The sequence below is a fragment of the Serinus canaria genome, chromosome 1, assembly GCF_022539315.1.
Source record: "Serinus canaria isolate serCan28SL12 chromosome 1, serCan2020, whole genome shotgun sequence".
NCBI classification, from domain to species: domain Eukaryota; kingdom Metazoa; phylum Chordata; class Aves; order Passeriformes; family Fringillidae; genus Serinus; species Serinus canaria.
Window position 1 is genome coordinate 113,991,199 of NC_066313.1, and position 20,493 is coordinate 114,011,691.

Here is a 20,493-nt window from a genome sequence, read left to right on the forward strand (position 1 = left end):
AAATTTCTATTCAGAGGAAAAGTTCAAAGCATAGAAGTGTTAAAATATGTTTTCACATAAGGTCATCTATACTTAAATTCATGGCAGGACATTGTGGATTTTTGAATTGTCTAAGGACAAAGTTTGGAAACAGCCATTATCCAACTTGGAAACTTCTGCCTGTTCTGTTGTTCTGTTCTCAAACCACACTAATATAATGTGCTTGTTAAAGAACAAAGAGCAACCTGCTATTTAACACACTGCATGGATTTTAGGAAGTGTGACTGAAATCTAGTTTTTGTGGTTATTTGCTGCTGAGAAATGAGGTTGCTCCGGGGAAATGTTGTCAAATAACGCTGGCATGGCCAGAGGAAGAAGGCAAATGCAGTTCATTCTTTGGGTGGTGTAGCACTCAGTGCTGTGTGGGCATTACTGAGCAGCTCCAGCTGGCTGTGCCCAGGGGTCTCTGGCTTCCTTGGGATCAGGGAGTCTCTCTCAGGGCTGGGAATTCCCGTGGGCCCAGAGCCCTTCAGATGGCGGTGGTGGGACCAGAGGGGATGTTGGGCTCGTGACCAGGAGATCCTTAATTGACATGGGACTGAACCAGATTAATCCTCCTGTTTGGGGCTTCCTGGTCTCTGACCCCAGCCTGCTGAGCTGACAGGAAGCTGAGGTGTTATCCATGCTCAGAACATGCTTCCTTATCACAGCTGTTATCAGGGTGATCTGAATGGAGCTGAAGCTTGTGCAGCATTTTCACTTTCCCAGCTCCATGCTTTTATTAGGTTGTTTAGTCATCCTTTTTGCAGAGTCAGAAGTGAAGGATGACCCGTAAATCCCAGAGCTCTGCACAGTGACTGGGAAGCTCTTGTGACACAGGAATAGGAAGTTCTCCAGCTGCAGTCTGGCAGGATTGTCTGGCAGAATTGTTTGGTGCTGCTCTTTCAACTCAGTATCTAAATCTGAGGGCATTGCTTCAAACTCGTGCTGTCTGCAGATGATGCAAGCAGAACAATTTTGCTTTGTGAGGAGGGAAAAAGCATCTGCATCCTTTAGAGTCAAGTGCTCTCAGCATTACTCTGAGCTGCTGACAAATGCTATTGTATGGCTCAAAAAAATCACTGTATTAACTACTGGGGATATTTATTAACTGTAATTAACTACTGTATTAACTACTGGGGATATTTAACCCAAAGAATTTAGAATTTAAAACCAACCCCCTGAGTGCCTCTCCTGTCCCCCCAGCTCTCCATGAACAAGTGGGCCCATTCCTGTTCTTCTCTCTGGTGAGCAGGGACAGCACCCAGGGAGCAGCTGGGGCTGGCCCAGCAGGGATTTAGGGTGGATTTTAGGGCAAGGTTCTTCCCCAGAGGGTGCTGGCACTGCCCAGACTGCCCAGGGAATGGGCACAGCCCCGAGGCTGCCAGAGCTCCAGGAGCCTTTGGCCAGCGCTGCCAGGGATGCCCAGGCTGGGCTTGGTGGGGTCTGGGCAGGGCAGGGGTGGCACTGGGGAATCCCGCAGGTCCCTTCAGCTCAGGATATCCTGGGATTCTATGATTTTAGGAAATCTGGCAAAGTTTTCTGTTAATCACACTTCATTTGAATACAGCCTGTGTACAGCAAAATGTAGTGTGGGATCTCTGAGCCTTTAAACATCACCATTTCCCAGAATCCCTGAGGCTGGAAAAGCCCTCCCAGCCCATGGAGTCCCAGCTATGCCCAGAGCCCTCCTTGTCCCCTGCCCAGAGCTCTGAGTGCCACCTCCAGGGGATGCCTGCAGGGATGGGGACTCCAAAGCTCCCTGGGCAGCTCTTTCCAATGTGTTTGTGTTGTGCTTCTTGGTCAAACTGCAGCCAAACTCTTGAGATTTCAGCTGGAGAATTCAGAATTTCTCAGGTGCACTGGTGGGATCTGAGCTGGTTTCACTCTGCTCCCGCTTATCTCTCATGACAGACTTTGGAGTCCTTGCCGAGAGAGGAGGAGAAGGAGGAGAACTGCAGGACTGAAAGGAGTAGGGATCTGTAGGATTGCTTTTTCCTTGCTGGATTCCCCACTCACTTGGAGGCAGGGTGGCAGAGCTGGAGCTGGGAGGCAGAGCTGGAACTGGGAGGCAGGGTGGCAGAGCTGGGAGGCAGGGTGGCAGAGCTGGGAGGCAGGGTGGCAGAGCTGGAGCTGGGAGGCAGGGTGGCAGAGCTGGGAGGCAGGGTGGCAGAGCTGGGAGGCAGGGTGGCAGAGCTGGGAGGCAGGGTGGCAGAGCTGGAGCTGGGAGGCAGGGTGGCAGAGCTGGGAGGCAGGGTGGCAGAGCTGGAGGCAGGATGGCAGAGCTGGAGCTGGGAGGCAGGGTGGCAGAGCTGGAGCTGTGAGGCAGGGTGGCAGAGCTGTGAGGCAGGGTGGCAGAGCTGGAGTCAGGGTGGCAGAGCTGGAACTGGAGTTGGGAGGCAGAGATGGAGCTCTGACCTTTCAGTGCCTTGGCTCGTGCTGGCGCTGGGCTGGCAGAGCTGAGCGAGTTCCAGGGATGACATGTTAGCTGGAAGCTCAGCCTCACAGGCTGCACTCTGTTCAGCTGCACTCATTGCTGGGTGGGCTCTGCTGGTGGCTGAATAATAAACTTTGTCCCCATTGTGTTTTGGGGGGTTTTGAGGACTTTGGTGGAAATAAAAGGCCAGGAGGATTTTTTGATGGGTGATAAAGTTGCTGCAATCAGTGATCATGTGAAGCATCAGAAATAATGTTGCATTTTTTCCTGCTCTCTGTGCTTCAACCAGGAAAATGTTACTCTGTAGCTCCAAGAAAATCAGGCCGTCCTGCTGGAGTTGCTCAATTCTTAGAGTTTCTAGAATCTGTTATGGTAATGCCAAGTTCCGGCTTTCCCTGGATTACCTTGATGCAATCCTGGATTAAACCACCTGGGGTTTGCTAGGGAAAACAAAGCACAGTCTAGCTGGGGCAGGGCAGCAGCTACATGTGAGCAGGGAATATAATCACGTGAATCTCTTCAGTTGTCATGTTAAAATGAGACATTCTGCTTCGGAAGTTCAAACCAGTGACAGAAATTGAGTCCTCGTCTTTAAAACACCCCCTTCGAAATCCTGCCAGCATTATGAATGAAAAATGCTGACTCAGTCCAGCTTTGTGCACTGAAATGAGACCCAGGGAACTTGAGCACTGAAATTCTGGTGACACTTCATTTCCTTTTCTGGGCAGGTTTATTGTGCTTTGCTATCCTTTCCCAGCTTCAGAAGGGAGGGGAGAAAAAAAGAGGAAAGGGGAGAAATAAATAAATACTTATTAAACAAAAGTCCTTGAATCCTCCCCAGAAACCCTTGTGTGCAATTGCTTTCCATCTGAGGTAGCTTTTAGCTGGAGAGGTTTGGAAAGGCAGTAAATACAAGAGCAGAAGGCTGCAAATGACCTGGATACAGCAGGATGCAGCTTCCCAGGCTGGCTTTGCTCTGATGAACAAGTTTAATGTGACACCAGCACTGCACAAGGACAAGGGGCTGCCCTGGCTTTTCTGGCAGTCTCTGAATGGATTGGGAGGGACCTCAAAGCCCACCCAGTGCCACCCCTGCCATGGCAGGGACACCTCCCACTGTGCCAGGCTGCTCCCAGCCCCAGTGTCCAGCCTGGCCTTGGGCACTGCCAGGGATCCAGGGGCAGCCCCAGCTGCTCTGGGCACCCTGGGCCAGTTCTCCAGGACTTCTGTGAAGGAGCTGAGATGCCAGGAGGAGCCAGGCTCTGGAGCTGGGGAGGGGAGCTGGGAAAACAGCAGGTGAGCAGAGGGGGAAATGGAATCCATCTCAGCTGAGGAACTTCTCAGTTCCTGGAGAGGCATGGAGTGACAGGACAAAGGGGAATGGCTTTTAGAGGAAGGAGAGGAGGATGTGATGGGATCTTGGGAGTGAGGAATTGCTCCCTGGCAGGGTGGGCAGGCCCTGGATCCCTGGCAGTGCCCAAGGCCAGGTTGGACACTGGGGCTGGGAGCAGCCTGGCAAGGTGGATGAGCTTTAAGGTCCCTCTAAACCCAAACCATTCTGTGATTTCAAACATTTACCTGTTGAGTTCTGTTGATATCCCTGTACAGTATTATGAAAGCAGGTGAATGCATCCTACCAATAATTCCATCTTGCGTTAGTTTGGCTTTGTCTCTCATTAAAGATTAAAAACTTTATTCTGTGAAGATTTAAATAGAAATAAAGCCTTGTTGTGATAGAAGGAAGGAGAGCTGTTACCTAGTTAGGTGGTTTCCACCTCTCTTTTGATTTGTAGATTTCTAAAATAAGCATTCCAAAGATGTGCACTTGGGCTGATGTGCATGAACCTAATATTAGACTTGATTTTCCTTATTTTTACAAGTTACATGGAGGTTTGCTGTTTTGTCTTTGAGCTATTGGAAAGCACAACCATGAATTCTCAGGGTGTCTTGTTCTTGTTTTGCTGAGAAAAATGCTTCAACTGAGGTGCTTGTTGGCCTGCAGGAGGGAGGTTGCGTCTTTTTATGGCTCTGCACATCCGGAAACCTAAAGCAGGAGTGGCTTCATCTAAACATGGTGAGAGCCAGATCCCTGCATTGTTCTGGGAGCTTACAGGACCCAGATTACAGACAGAGAACTCCCAAATCCCTGGGCTGGCAAAGCCCTCCCAGCCCAGGCAGTGCCAGCTGTGCCCCGTGGCCACCTTGTGCCCAGCCCAGAGCACTCAGTGCCACCTCCAGGGGACACCTGCAGGGATGGGCACTGCAGAGCTCCCTGGGCAGCCCCTGCCAAGGCCTGAGCCCCCTTTCCATGGGCAAATTCCTGCTGCTGGCCAAGCTGAGCCTGCCCTGGCCCAGCCTGAGGCCGTTCCCTCTGCTCCTGTCCCTGTGCCCTGGGAGCAGAGCCCGACCCCCCCGGCTGTCCCCTCCTGGCAGGGACTTGTGCAGAGCCACAAGGGCCCCCTGAGCCTCCTTGCTCCAGGCTCAGCCCCTGCCCAGCTCCCTCAGGAATTCTCCAGGCTCAGCCCCTTCCCAGCTCACTTCCCTGCCCTGGACACACTCCAGCCCCTCCAGGTCTCTCTTGCTGAGGCTCATGTGTGGGTGCCACTGTAGAGCTGGTGTGTTATGTGACTGCTTCACCTCCCCAGAAGGTTCCCTGATGAACTCTTCCAAGGGACATGGAGATATTAGTAAAGTTGGCCTGTGGTGGGGGGAGTGTAACCAGTGTGGAAAAGTCTCATGGAAATGCCGCTCCCAAGGAGAGAGGCTGCTGGAGTTGTGTCCTGGCAGATTAACAAAGGGTGCACACCTGGGTGTCTGTTTATCTGCTCCTGGTTATCAGATTTGTTTTCAACTGCCTGAGTTCTGTACAGAACTCAGATTTACACTGTGTTTTGGATCACAGCAGTGACCAGAGTTTTCTCCTCCCACTAGGAATAGGCTAAATTAGTTGGGAATGTATTTGGCATTTGTATCCAATTTGTTCTGTTTGAAAAATATCTCCACAGCTGGTTGCTATAGAACCATTATATTCCTTCCAGATTCAATGGTTAGTGTTGGATACAGTGGGGAAGTTCTTGGCAAGGTAACTGAAAAAATGTGTGAAGTTCTTTGTCCCTGGGGACGGTGCTGGCTTGGTGCCTCCTTGCAGGACTCCTTTATTCCTGGCTTTCAATGGCTGGCAGGAGCAGTGCTGGTGGATCTCTGACCTCTGGCACTGTGGATCTGGTTACTCATATTTTTGGCCAAGCTGTTACATCTTAGTGTTATGGCTCTTTTCTTTTTGTCTTTTCCCTTAGATCTCTGTGTATCTGTTCAGTCTGTCCAGTCTAGAGAGAAGCATTTAAAAAATGAGATTTCTGTGAGTTTATTATGGGTCTAAACACTGAACTTTGCATTGAAACCAAATTAAATCTCACTTGCAACCGTGAGATCCTGCTTGGAACATTCATGGTTCCCCCTCAGGCTTTTTGGGCTTTTTGCTGTGTGGGGGGGGTTTTTTCATAATGCTTAATTCACAAGTGATTTCTGTGTGTTACTGGGGCTTGATGCTCTGCAACTGCTGTTTTCCAAAGCAGATCAATTCTTCTGTCACACAGAGTGTGTTCCAGGCTTCCATTGAACTCCCATGTGCAGTCCCCTGAAATATCAAATCTAGAAGTTTTGCCTGTCTAATCAAAGCTTTTTTAGTATTTGGGGAAAGCAGACTGAAACCCAGGATGTGGGCAGGGTACTTCATGCCCTTCATGCTGTATCCCTACAGGATTTCTTAGGAATGTTCTCTCCAGGCTTTGGGGGAAGCCACATGTGGTGTTTGCCTGTTCAGGCAGGTGTGTTTGGATGTGTCTTAATATTCTGCATGTTTCATTTAGAAGTGGTCTAACAGCTTCCTGAGCTGCCAGCAGTGAAAGACTCACAGAAGTCTCTCCAAATTCTGAAGTAGGTGAGCAAAGCACAAAGCTGAGTTCTCTGGTAGCCCAATTTGGGCTGCTGACCCAGAGAGCCCAGAGCAGCTGGGGCTGCCCCTGGATCCCTGGCAGTGCCCAAGGCCAGGGTGGGCACTGCCAGGGATCCAGGGGCAGTGAGCAGTCCTGGGACAGTGGAAGGTGTCCCTGCCATGGCAGGGGTGGGATGGGATGAGCTTTAGGGTCCCTCCCAACACAGTCCTTCTGGGATTCCCTCTGAGATTCTGGGATTTCTGGCCTCAGCTCTGCCATGCCTGTCTGTGTTTCAAGAACTTTTGCCTCCTTTTCCATGGTGGTTGTTGGGAGTCTCCCCAGAGTTCCCTGACAGGTTCTTGTGCACGTTGTCCTGAGGTGTTGCATTTCCTCCTCAGCCTGCAAGATTTGCTCTGTTGCTCAGTTTCTTTGCCTCATTCCAACCTGATTCTCCCAGCTGGTACCTCCAGTTCCTGGAGGATTTTAACAGTGCTCTGACCCTGTCCTGGCTGCTGGCAGCCAGGATTTGGGAGGCCCCTGCAAGCCCTCGTTTGGGGCTCTTAAACAGGAACCTTTCAGAAAGCTGAGGGAAATGAGCTCAGGGTTGGAAGATGCTGATTTTTCTGCTGGGCCCAATTCAAAAATCTTTCTCCTTTGTTCATGTCCTGAAGGAACAAGAGGTGCTGCTTGGGGTTTTTTTTTTTTCTCCCTTCTTCCTGCTCCTCGAGCATTCCAATTCCCAGCTGTCCAAGCAATCATTAAAAGGACCATAGACAAACATATACCCCAATACTTGTGTTACTCCTTCATTTGTCCTCATTTCATTGAAATAATTAGTAAGATTCTTCAGGGCTGGAAGCCATGAGCTGTTGCCATATAGAGCTCCAGCAGCTTGGAAGTTGTCATGGATAATGTTTGCTGGAGAACTATGAATAAAAGGGGAAAAGAACAGAAGTGTGAGGGTAAATGGCCTCTTCAATGTAGAGTGAGGGCATCTCTTGCTGGGGACCTTCATTGAGGATTATTTGCTGCTGCTGTTTGCTCATTTAAACATATGAAGTGGTGCTTTTTTTTCTGGACTTTTTTTTTTCTTGTGTAATTTGGGGTTTCCTGCCTGAAAGTTGCACCAGTCCAGCTGAACATTTGGAGAAGTGCTGAGTGCTTGGGCTCTCAAACTGTCAGCAGCAGCATTTAATCAGGTGAGAACTGAGGCATGTTCATGTAGTTTTATCTCTACAGGTACTTAATTATTCATTTCTGTGAGAAAGCAAAGTGGATCTGATGTAATAAGTGCTCCATGGGGCCTGGTCTGGCTGGTCACAGCTTGGAGGCTGAACTTATCACCTGGAGAATGCTGTGGATCATCCTTGGCACGTTCAGAGCCTCTGTTGGTTCAGCATTAGGAAAGTACCAAGTGCTGCACTTGGGTTGGGACAGCCCAGGATCAGTCCAGGCTGGGCTGAGCAGAGGGAGCAGCCCTGGGAGAGCTGGACCTGCCCCAGCCCAGAGCCCCCCGTGCCCTGGGCTGAGCCCCCAGCTGGGATCAGGAGAGGGATTGGGATTGTGTCCCTGTGCCCCTCAGGTGATTTCCCACCTGCAGAGCTGCCCCAGCCCTGGGCCAGCCCTGGAGGAGCTGGAGCTGCTGCAGAGAGCCCAGAGGAGGCTCCAGGATGGGCAGAGGGCTGGAGCAGCTCTGCTGGGAGGAAAGGCTGGCACAGCTGGCATTGCTCACCTGCACAGGAGAAGCTTTGGGCTGAGCTCAGGGTGGCCTTGCAGGGCCTGGAGGAGCCCCAGGAAAGCTGGAGAGAGACAATTCCCAGGGGATGCAGGGACAGCAGCCAGGGAATGGCTCCCAGTGCCAGAGGGCAGGGCTGGGTGGGATCTTGGCAATGAGGAATTGTTCCCTGGCAGGGTGGGCAGGCCCTGGCCCAGGGTGCCCAGAGCAGCTGGGGCTGCCCCTGGATCCCTGGCAGTGCCCAAGGCCAGGCTGGACACTGGGGCTGGAGCAGCCTGGCACAGTGGGAGGTGTTCCTGCCCAGGTGCAATGGGATGAGTTTAAGTTCCTTTCCAAACCATTCTCTGGTTCTGTGTATTTATTTTCCTGGTGTCATTGGTGGTTGAGTGTTATTACCCTTTCCTTTTTCCAAAGGGGGACAAGTTAATTTTGAGGCAAAAATTCAGATTCCTTCCTCTGCAAGCAGCCAACTCTTCACCCCAGCAAGTTCATTTTGGGTTTTCTCTTCACTTCAAGCACCAGTAACACCTGTGGTACTTTCCAGGAGAATTGGCAACTTCTCTGTTGATTTTGAGAAAAGCTTTTTTGACTGATGAAGGTTTGATTGTAAATGCTTCAGTATAGGGTGGTTCTGAATAGTTGAAATATTGACAACCTAATTTTTCCTGTAAAATATCTTTAGGTTACACTTCTGTAGCCAAGTGACTGCCATAAACTCTGGCTTGCTGTTTCAGAAGGTAATGATTGATGAAGTTGTAGATTCATCATTAGAATGCCAGTTTTCATTTTGAGCTCTCAACTCAGAAGGTAAATAGCCAGAAATGTATTTTTAGTGTGCAGAGGTTATTTTGGAGATGCTGGCAGTTGCCAGCTCGTGGAGAATGCTGTGCTGGAGCCAGGAGCTGAGCAGTTCCTGCTGACTGCAGTGCCTGCTGGGAGAGCCTCTGCTCCTCACGCTGCCCCAGCCCTGCTGGGGACTCGCTTTGGTGCTGCAGCAAGTGGCCCTGGAGCCATCTCCTGTTGGAGTCACAAGGCTGCTGCCATGGCAAATTGCCCCTATTTTTAATGAGCCAGATGGAGAAATAAAGGAATCCTGGTCCACAGTCAGGAGTGGCAGTGCTTCTGAAATCACCTGGATGAATTGGGATTGTCTAGTTTAATCCACTGCAAGTATGAGCTGTAAATTGTGCCACTTGTTCCTCCTGTGCTATAAATTGTACAAACCTTTCAGATCTGTCATTGTCAGGCACTGATCTCTGCTCCCTGTGAGCAGGGACAGGACCTGAGGGAACAGCTCGAGTCTGGGCTCAAGATCAGGAAAAGGTTCTCTCCAAGCTGCTGTCAAGGCAAGTCAGACCCTAAAGGAAACTTCTGTCTTCAGATCATTGTTCTGTGGTGGGTGTAGCACTTTCTTCTGAGCAGGTTTGATCTCTGCCCAGAGGTGTGAATCTGGGAAAGCTCAGCCTTTGGCAGGTTTGACTGGAGTGCTGTAAGAGCTGTGGGAGTTGGGGGGAGGAAAGGGATGAGTTGTGTTTATACCATGGAGCTGCTGTATCCTGCCCTTCCTGCTCTTCATCATTCCTTGGCTCTCCTCTCCCTGACCTCTCTTTACTGTGTTTCATCTCTTCACTTACCTTTTTTCTCTCCCTGCCTTTGCCGAGGAAACATCCTGGCTTGGATGAGCCCCAGTGTGTCCAGCAGGAGCAGGGCAGGGATTGTCCCTCTGTACTGGCTCAGAGAGGCCCCTCCAGGTCCAGTTCTGCTCCTGCAGGAGAGCCCTGGAGGGGCTGGAGCGTGTCCAGGGCAGGGAAGGGAGCTGGGCAGGGGCTGGAGAATTCCTGAGGGAGCTGGGAAGGGGCTGGAGAATTCCTGAGGGAGCTGGGAAGGGGCTGGAGAATTCCTGAGGGAGCTGGGAAGGGGCTGGAGAATTCCTGAGGGAGCTGGGAAGGGGCTGGAGAATTTCCCCCATGGAAAGGGGGCTCAGGCCTTGGCAGGGGCTGCCCAGGGAGCTCTGCAGTGCCCATCCCTGCAGGTGTCCCCTGGAGGTGGCACTGAGTGCTCTGGGCTGGGCACAGGGTGGCCATGGGGCACAGCTGGCACTGCCTGGGCTGGGAGGGCTTTGCCAGCCCAGGGATTTGGGGATTCTCTCTGGGGATGCAGAGTTCAGGGTGGCTGTGTAGGAACCAACCTGCTGCCAGCACACAGTGCCAGTGAGCAGGGATCAGGCTGTGACATCCCAGGAGAACAATTTGTGGGTGTACTTGGGCACTGATTATCAGGCAGCACGTTAAAAACTTGCAAATGTGAGGGTTTTAAGGAGGAGGTTGGTTGTCACAGCTGCCTTGGCTTTCTTCTGGAATCAAACTTGAAAGGTTTTTTAGATCTATTATGTTGGGAAATGAGCATCATGTTACAGTTTTGCAATTGGATTTTTTTCCCAGTGCAAGGCTGCCCCAAAACCTTGTAGCACATTTTCCTGATTACAGGGAACTGCAAACCAGTCAGCTTTTGAAGCACCCACAGGGGAGAAATTTGTGAGCTACAGTAAACAAACCTCCCCATGCCACAGATTTGTGACTTACAGTAAATAAACCATTAGCACTAACAACAGCCTTAATGTTCTTATCCTCTTGCAGGAAAGGAATTTTTATCCTGGAAAGACTTATTAAAGCATTTCAGGACAGGAAAATTACTCTTTGCAGTGTTATTAACTGTCCAGACTTCCTGGCTCATTTAGAGAAGGATCATAACAAAGTTTTCAGAGCCAGCGTGGAAAATGCCTGTGCACATGGTGCTTCTCCCCCAGCCTGCATCCTTTCATCCTCCAGAGCAGCTCCAAGTACTTAGGTAGTGAGGATGAGCATCTCTTCCCTAACTGATATGTTTTTTTTTTTTAGAAAAGACCCTGTCTTCCATATCTGGATTTTTCCTAGGAGTTCTTGGCTTTGTGTGCATATTCTTGTTCTTTCCAGCATGGCCTGAAATGATTCCCAGCCCTTGGCAGAAGTGCAGAGTAGCTGGAACTCGGGGTCACTTGGAGCCACCCTCAGTGGTTCAGTGCTGCTCTGTGGGGCAGAGCTAGAGCTGAAACCTGGCTGTTCTTCCAATAAACTCTTGCCTTGAGCTGTGGCTTTGTGTAGAGACAAACCTGAACCTCACTCTCTGTTTGATTTGGGGAAATCTTGTTCCATAAATCCTCACCCCTCAAGTCCAGTGAAATACATGGGAAGTCTTCCCTTGTTTTGTTTGCTCATTTCTTTGCTGTGTCTGATCTTGACATTATTACCACTGATAATGCATCCAGCAGGATTATTCCTGGCCTTGTATCTCAGCATTGGAAGGGAGCAGGGTTGGCTGGGGTACTGGGAGAAATCCTTCCCTGGCGGGGTGGGCAGGCCCTGGCCCAGGGTGCCCAGAGCAGCTGGGGCTGCCCCTGGATCCCTGGCAGTGCCCAAGGCCAGGCTGGACACTGGGGCTGGAGCAGCCTGGCACAGTGGGAGGTGTCCCTGCCCAGGTGCAATGGGATGAGCTTTGAGATCCTTCCCAAACCAAAACATTCAGTGATTCCTTTACCCAAGCCAGGGGCTGAAATTTTTCCAGTTGTTGAGATGCAGGAGCCAGGTTTAAGTGGAACTGCTGGGAAAGCAGTTGTCACCTGGAAAGAAAGCTTGCCACATGCCCTTACACAACTTCTTTTTGTGCCATTTGAATGTACTTACAGTCAATAATTTATTTAATCTAGAAATAGGATTTTTGAGTTGGATTGTGCCTTTTAAAATGTATGTGTGTATGTTCTATATGTATTTATAGTTTGTGTTTCATCTTGCAGACTGTTGGTTTTTCCTTATCCCATTACATGTATCACTTGCCTGGTTTTGTGGTCACACCTGGGGTGGATTTGCTCTTGTGTGAAAACTGATTTTAAGCATTGTGGAGGAATTGATCTCATGGAACCAGGAAACCCTTGCTTTGGGATAGTCCCTGTCTCATGCAGTGAAGCCCTTTTTGCTTCATTTCCTTAGAGAGTGCTTAAGGATATTTTAAATGGGAGACAGGAGCTCTAGCAGTGGAACTTTACCATGTTTAATTCCTTGTTTAGGCTTGATGAGAGAGTCCCCTTCCCTGTGAGCTGGTGCCTGCTCAGCCCCCTTTGCAGTGCAAGGAAATCCCTTAATTTTACAAATGCCCAAGGGCCTGTCCTGTCCCAGGAAGTTTCTCTGTCTGTTGTCCAACATTTGCATTTCTTCCCTGTAAAGCTGCTGTTTCTTGTCTGCTGGACCCTTTCTCTTCCTGGCCACTGTGATCAAGCATTGCTGGAGCAGCAGGGCTAAGTGTGCCCAGAAGGAGGGTGAATGACAGAAAGCCTGGTCTAAATGCCTCAGTTAAAGCCTGTTTGTGCATCTGAAGAGCTCCTTGGGTCCTGCAGGAGTTGAGAAGACAGAGCTTGGAAGAAATTCAGAGCCCAGTGTCCTTGGGTGGGAGAGAGGAGCTGCCCCAGGCAGTGGTGATGTGGGCTGACACAGCTCCTGAGATGCTGATAAGAGCTGGTAGATGCTGAATAATTCTCCTATGAAATGACTGGCTTGAAAATCTGCTTCCCAGATCTGCACCAGCAGAGCCCTGCACTTACATAACTGGAGAGTTCAGGAGAGCAGCTGCTTGCAGGGGACAGAGTGACCTCCCTGAGTCCTTCAGGGGACAGAGCCTTTGCTTTCATCACCAGCTGCAGCCTCTCCCTGCCCTGCCAGACCTTTTATCTGCTGGATGTGCCTTGGAGGAGGGGACAGGGAATGGACTCCACATCCTGAACTCCCTGACTCAACACTTGTGCTGACTCAGGGCTTTTTCTTCCTTCCTACCCTTCCCCCAGCAGAGCTGTTACTTAGTGGCAGAGATGGGGAAGGTGAAGTGAAACAACTCAAGAATAGCTGATTTTCTTTTTTTTCATTGTCCCCATTTCAAAGGGTCAGCTCTAAAGTTGAGACAAGCATGTGGGTTTTCACAGCATAGCTGTGTGGGATTAGGTCAGGCCTACAAGTGATTAAATCTTGGGCTGGAAGGCACCACTGCTGTCCAAGCCAGACTTAACAGCTCTGACCTATTCCTTTGGTTGCCCTAATTCCTTTAAAAACATCCAGCTGGATTGACACATGGCATATTGTGTCATGGGCATCTGTAGGAAAGGGAGGGAGGAAGTTTATCAGCCACTTCCCAGAGTATTTCCATGATCTTCTTGACTTGGGTGTGCTGCAGCTGTGTCCCCCTTGCTACAGGAGGTGGCCTTAGGTGGGTGGAATAGGTTGAGTTGATGCAGGAGTAAGGAAAGGCAAAAAGCCATGTAATTATTTATTCTCTAACCCAGTTGGGGTGGTTCTTGCAGAGGCAGTAACTGAAGGAACGAGGTTCTTTGTGGTGAGGAGTGGAGAGATCAGAATGTGGTAGGGGGGAAATGCCCACAGAAGTGATCCAGGGCTGCACTGGGCTCTCAAAGCAGCTGTGCTCTGCCCTCTGAAAGCTGGAGTTAAAGAGTTAAGGGTGGCCAGGTTAAAGGTGTGCTGTGACTCTCAGACTCCTCTTGGATTAATGTACTCCCATCAAATGAGGATAAAGCTGGCACTGAGGGGGTACAGAGCACTCAGACTCAGCCAAGGCTGGACTCCAGGCTTGGCCACTTCTCTTTTGTTCCAAGAGTCTCCTGAGTGCCATTGCTTAGGGGTCCTGGAGCCATGGACAGCTGGATGAACAGCTTGGAAATAAAGACATGACTGTCTTCAGTTTATGGGATGGAAATACCAGAACCCATCTGCTTTACCTGCTTCTCTTGGTATTCATGGAGTCACCTGGTGGGTGAGGTTGGGAGGGACCACAGTGGGTCCCTGGTGCCACCTCCCTGCTCCAGCAGGGCCATCCCAGAGCAGAGGGCACAGGGCTGGGTCCAGGTGGCTCTGGAATGTGCCAGGGAGGAGACTCCAGCCCCTCTCTGGGCTCTGCTCCAGCTGGGTCCCTGCCCAGGGCAGAAGCTGTGCCTCCTGTGCAGGGGAATTGCTGGGCTCAGCCCCTGCCCGTGGCTCTGGGGCCATGGCTGGGCCTGGAGCAGAGCCTGGGCTGCTCTGACCTCTGCACACAGGGACAGACACAGGGACAGGCACAGGGACAGACACAGGGACAGGCAGGGCTGAGGCCCCTCTCCCTGTGGCTCCTCTCCAGGCTGAGCAGCCCCAGCTGCCCCAGGCTCTCCTGGGCACAGGGGGAGCTCCAGACCCTTGCCCAGCTCCGCTGGATCTGCTCTGGGAGCTCCAGGTCTGTCAGACCAAACAGACTGTGAGATCCAAGGCACACAACACTCACATTCAGCAGGGTATCCTGCACTTTCTTGTCCTCCTTTCCAGATCATTTTTGAAGTTAGTGTTAGGGTGCCACTAAGGATGTTGTAGGTGTGCAAGTATTCCCAACTTCCTTATTCTTGTCTTGCAGAGTGTTGGGTTCAGTACTTTTTCAAAGGAGGGGGAGTCAGAAATTGCCCCCTGCCATTGTGTTAATGAGGGGTTTTAACAATTGAGCAAACAGGTCACTGCTGCACCTGTGTCAGTAAAGGCAACTTAAAAAAACAACACAATGTAGCACTAAGAATCTCCTGGAATTCTTCCTTTACAGGGTCTGGTGGTTCTGAATAAAACCAACAGCTCTTAAACTGAAAATAAAGCAAGATAGTTATTTCTTATTAAGGGGTTTAGAAACAGTTGAGTGATGCACTGGCTTTTCACTGTGTTAAATATTTTAAAACGAGAGTCAGGCACCTCTTGAGAAGGGTGCTGCAATCCAGGCACAGTTCAGTTGGGCCTGGAGTTGCTGGAGGAGCCCATGTGTGAGAGATCCTGGGATCCCTGGGCTGGCAAAGCCCTCCCAGCCCAGGCAGTGCCAGCTGTGCCCCATGGCCACCTTGTGCCCAGCCCAGAGCACTCAGTGCCACCTCCAGGGGACACCTGCAGGGATGGGCACTGCAGAGCTCCCTGGGCAGCCCCTGCCAAGGCCTGAGCCCCCTTTCCATGGGCAAATTCCTGCTGCTGGCCAAGCTGAGCCTGCCCTGGCCCAGCCTGAGGCCGTTCCCTCTGCTCCTGTCCCTGTCCCCTCTGGCTGTCCCTCCTGTCAGGCAGATGATCTTTAAGGTCCCTCCCAACCCATTCCATGTTTCTGGGATGCAGAGGTGACTTCTCAGCAGTTTGATCATTGCCACAGCTGTTGAAAAACATCTGCAGTAGGGAGGTGCTTTGTTATCTGTTCTGGGTGCTGGGTACAAAATAGAAGAAATGGCAGGACTTGACATTTGGGAAGGTTTTTACTTTGTCAGCCATTGCTGTAAGGAACAGAAACCCTGGAAAGTTTTGCAAAGTGGTGACTGAGTTAAAATCTGATCTCCAAAGAGCAAAGATCAGAATTCCCTGAATGTCTCAAAATGCTTTTGTTTCCAACATTGATCCAAACTTACCAGGCTTTACTAAAACTCTGGGTCCCTTGACTGCTCCTGGTCCAGGGCTTTCCATGGAACATTTGCAAGCTCCAAACGCTGCTGTCAGCCTGGGACACTCACGGGACCTCCTGCTTGGGGGGATTTTGTTGTCATTTGAAGTTCTTGGAGGATGTTGGGACTTTATCTGGTTGGGTTTGTCTTTTTTTTTTTTTTTTTTTCCTGTGGGAGGAGGAAGGTGACTGATAAGTGGCCTCAGGAATTAATTCTGGCATTCAGATCAAGAATTATCTCCTGAGGAATTGTTTAGGAATAGAAATGCTGGGTTGCATTTTAGGGAAAACAAAAGCAGGATCTTTCTTGTGTGAAACGTGTCTGTATAAAGACACAGCACTGAAATAGTTCAATTATTCTTCATTTATATCTCCTGTGGCTTTATTGCAGTTTTCTCTGTAAACATGGCCTCAGCAGAGCACCGATAACTTTAAATAGAAAGTCTAACAAAGTTCTGAGCCATATTTTTAAAGTCCATACAGAATACACTGTGAAAGGAATTTTCATGTTTGTCTGACTCCTATGAATGAATGTTTTTACTGGCATTATCTTCAACCTGCTCATTTTTTCAAGGTAAAAACTTTAAACATCAGTACTTAAATTTAGAAATGGTCTGGGATTTTATATATGTGGAGTTGTTCTCTACATGGTTCAGGTTTACCTTTATGTGAACAACTGTAGGGGTTAGGTATATGAGATAGATATGATATATATATACAAATAAAAAAAAAAAAATAAATAATATAAACTATATATAATATAATATATATAATATAAATATATGTAAACACTGCTTGTGTATAGAGTATTGGTTTATGAGAAGAAGTAACTTGGAGTGAGGATCAAGAATTTAGTTATTTCTGAGCTTAGCTACAGCAGTGTGAGGTGGAAGAGAGAGCCCTGAGAGCTGAGGTGACTGGGCAGGGCCTTGTCTCCCTCACTCAGAGCTGGGGGTTAGCAAATGTTTCTCATTAGTGTCTGTAAAGGTCATTGTGCAGGTGCTGAAGTCCCATTTGTAGCTAATATCAAAGTGGTGCTGCTGGAGTGTTGCTGGTGTTTGTTGTTCACTTTCCATCCCTGGGCCAGGGGACACCTCATCATCCCCAGGCCAGCTCCTTGTGCTCTGAGCTCCATGGGAAGCCATGGATGGGGAGCTTGTGGAGTTTCCTCTGGTGGAAGGACAATGAAAGGGGTGGCACTGGATGGGCTTTAAGGTCCTCCCAACCCACACCATTCCACGGTTCTGTGATTGCCCTCCCAGGCTTTTTGGGCTCTCCAGAAAGCCCCAGAAGCCAGGAGATGTTCAGTGCAACTGGAACAACTTTCACAACCAGGGGCTTTTCTGCCAGCCCAGAGCAGCCCAGGCCAACGACCACGAGCAGGGGGAAATCACAGAGAGCAGCTGTGGAATGGTCCTGTGGGCATTTCCCATGATTGATCTCCTGCAATGTCATTGATCTGTCACTGCTGTCCCTGACCTGGGAACACCAACACACTCCAGTGCCCCACAGACCTGCCAGGAGGGGACAGCCGGGGGGGTCGGGCTCTGCTCCCAGGGCACAGGGACAGGAGCAGAGGGAACGGCCTCAGGCTGGGCCAGGGCAGGCTCAGCTTGGCCAGCAGCAGGAATTTGCCCATGGAAAGGGGGCTCAGGCCTTGGCAGGGGCTGCCCAGGGAGCTCTGCAGTGCCCATCCCTGCAGGTGTCCCCTGGAGGTGGCACTGAGTGCTCTGGGCTGGGCACAGGGTGGCCATGGGGCACAGCTGGCACTGCCTGGGCTGGGAGGGATCCTGTGCTGGATTTTTTGCTTTGCAATACATGTATATGATATTTTATATTATAACAACTGTGCCAGGTGTTTTTGGGGATAAAGAATACCTGTTCTCCATCCCTGAGCCCTTCAACCCCAAAAAGAGAATCTCAGAGGAACTTGGGTCAGGATAGACTCAAAAGAGCACCTGGTCCAGCCTTTGGAGAGAGGCTTGGGGCCCTGGTGTCACCCCAGGGATGCACAGTGAAACCTGTTCTTGTGGAGCTCAGGTGAGCCATCAGCAATGAACAGCAAACTCCAGAATATTCCACTCAGGAGAGATTTGCCTTTCCCTCAGTTTGCTTCCCTGTCTCTCTGTCTGCCCTCAGCTTTGCTTTGGGTTTCAGCCTCTCACATTTAAACACAGCTCTCTGCTCCTTCTCTCTGTTCCCCCAGCTGGCTTTGGTTTTTTTCTCACTTTCTTCTTTTTTTTTCTTCCCTCTGGAAGTTCTTTGGAATAGTTTCTGCTTTCCTTGGCATCCAGCACGGGCTGGTGTTCAGACTTCCCACTCCCTCTCTTCCCGCTGTGTTCAAGGTAAAGGGGAGTCAATTCCTTTGGAATCCTGGCAGGCTGTGGAGGAGGCTCTTCCCTGAAGGGCTGAGCCTGTAAATGCTCTGCTGCTTCCCCTTGTGCTGAAAAGGAACAGATAGTATGGAAACTGCCTGGGCTGTGAGAGGGGGGACTTCAGGGACTTCTGCTTTTAGGTTTTTTTTTTTTTCTCTCTCTCTTTTTTTTTTTTTTTTTTTTTTTTTTGTGTGTGTGTGTGTGTGTTTTTTTTTTTTTTTTTTTTTTTTTTTTGTTTTTTTGGTGGTTTTTTTTTTGTTTTGTTTTGTTTTTTTTTTCTTGGCTTGTGGATTTTTTTTTTTAAGTTTGATTTTGTTTTAGTTTTGTTTTTGCTTGTTTGGGTTTTTTTTTCCTCCTCTTTTGTCCCCCCTCCTTTTTTCCTCTTTTTTTTTTTTTCCCCCTCAAGGTTTCCTTGCAGTCATAAAACCCAGCAGCATCACTGAGTTCTTTCCCAGAGCAGGGAACAATAAGCAAACAGGCAAAGATAAAAGTGCTGATCTTTCAGCACTTCAGGAATGCTTTTGGGAGAGCCCCACAGCTCAGGGAGCTGCTCTGAACCCTTGGATCTCTGCAGCTGGAATTTGAAACTTTTGGGCTAACGCTTGGGAGCAGCATCAGCTGCCTTCCCTGGCCTGGGACACAGGGCTTTGGGGTCATGTGCAGGAGGAAAAAGAGTCAGGATTGTGCCCATCATTCCCCAAATTCCAACTGCTGGGGAGCTTGGCTGGCAAAAGTGCCAGGGGTTTGTGCAGGGACATCTGGGGAGGGGATTCAGAGGAGGTTCCCAAGTTGGAAGCCAGAGGAGAATGTGGGAAGTGTGAAAGGGGGATGGGCAGGGGAGCAACCAGGAATTCAGACAAAAGGAAATTGTTGGTGCAAGTGAATGCCTTTTCTTGGGGATATTGATAAATTTCTGCTGCTGTTCAGGCAGCCTAAATGATTCTCCTGATTCTGTTCCCCTCTGCCTTTCTGCTGTTGCCTGGAAGACACGAGTGGAATCTCACAGGACAAGAGGCCATGGCTCATTGTTGTGCTGGCCATTGTCCCCTGGCTCAGGCAGCTCATGTCAGCCTTTGTGTGCAGCAAGAAAAATGGTTTTCCTTCTCTGTGTCAGATGAAATTTGGAGCCTGTGTGGTGCCTTTGTTGGCAGAGCCAGTGGTGCTCTCCTGGAGGCTCCCCTGCCCTCCCTCTGCACCTTGGGCCCTTGGTGCTCCTCAGGGCTGGGGACACAGCAGGACATGGAGTTTAAGCTCCATGTATCCATGAATTTAACTGAAGGCAGGGCATTTGCTGTCAGGAATAAAAACCAGGTCACTGATGGTGGGTTGCAGCAGTTGGAAATGGAGCCAGTTCCCCTCCTAGGCAGGAGCAGGGGTTGTGACACTCAGGAAATCATGGAGCCTGCAGCAGCATCCCTGGGGTGGGATTGAGCTCTGCCCTCACTCCATCTCTGGCTATTTATAAATAAATCCTTATTTAGAACTACAGGCTGGTTTGAGGCCATTCTCAAGCAGAATGAAACGTGGCTCTTTGCTGGTAGGAAGGTGCCCTCATAGATGCACAGGGAAGTGCAAAAATGAGACACTGAGTTTTGTAAGTCCCAGTTGGTGTGGGAAGTATTGATACAATCCTGCTTCCTCACTGCCTTTTGTTTTCCTGTAGTAATTAATCATACAGAAAATATATGGAAATAGAAGATACTGTGTTGAATATCTATTTTTTTTTCTTTTCCAGGCATCTATTAACAAGCTAAAAGTGACAGAACCATGGCTCAGTTTCCAACACCTTTTGGGGGTAAGTGGTTTCTGCTGTGTTCTGAGCTGTTCCTGTGTGCAAAAACTTGGCACAAACATGTTCCTTTCCAAGGGTTTTCTCTAGGGAAGTGTTTGTGCATCACTCTGAGCTGAGAGTTCCTGGGCTTGGTGGTGGCTTGGCAGGCACCTGCCAGCCAAGAGTCCAGAGGCCTGGGTGCTGCATCCATCCCTTCCAGCCCCAGCCTCTGTCCCTGCAGGGCACAGCCAGGCACAGCCAGGCCCCTCAGGCGCTGGGGCACCCCCTCATTCTGCTCCACCTGCACTGGAGAGGTGCAGATGCTTTTTCCTTTCAGGCTTCCTGGACTTGGTAGTTGCTGAAAGGTCCAGCAGATGCCTTGGGTGGTATCACTGCCAGTTTTCCCTTGTTCCATCACTCACATTTAGGTTAGAACAAAAGTAACACATTTTTTATCTCTTCATTTACAACAGGGGAAGTTGCAGCATCTGGAAATGGAGTGAAAAGTCCAGGATGGGCCCTGGCAGTGCAGTAGGGACAGGATTTTTTTGCTATTCCCATGAAATCACAGAATCCCAGACTGGGCTGGGCTGGGATGCTCATCCCATCCCACCCCTGCCATGGGGACATCTCCCACTGTGCCAGGCTGCTCCAGCCCCAGTGTCCAGCCTGGCCTTGGGCACTGCCAGGGACCAGGGGCAGCC

General features: G+C 50.0%; 1 protein-coding gene across 4 annotated transcripts in view; it reads left to right on the top strand.

Moving 5' to 3' along the window:
• Positions 1 to 20,493, top strand: part of ITSN1 (intersectin 1) — a 111,383-nt gene that overhangs the window by 7,363 nt on the left and 83,527 nt on the right. For all 4 annotated transcript variants that reach the window (XM_050970700.1, XM_050970730.1, XM_050970771.1 and 1 more), the window contains exon 2: positions 19,754 to 19,813. In XM_050970700.1, the coding sequence (XP_050826657.1) occupies positions 19,786 to 19,813 (28 nt within the window). In that variant the 5' untranslated portion in view covers positions 19,754 to 19,785. The remainder of the gene's footprint in view (positions 1 to 19,753; positions 19,814 to 20,493) is intronic.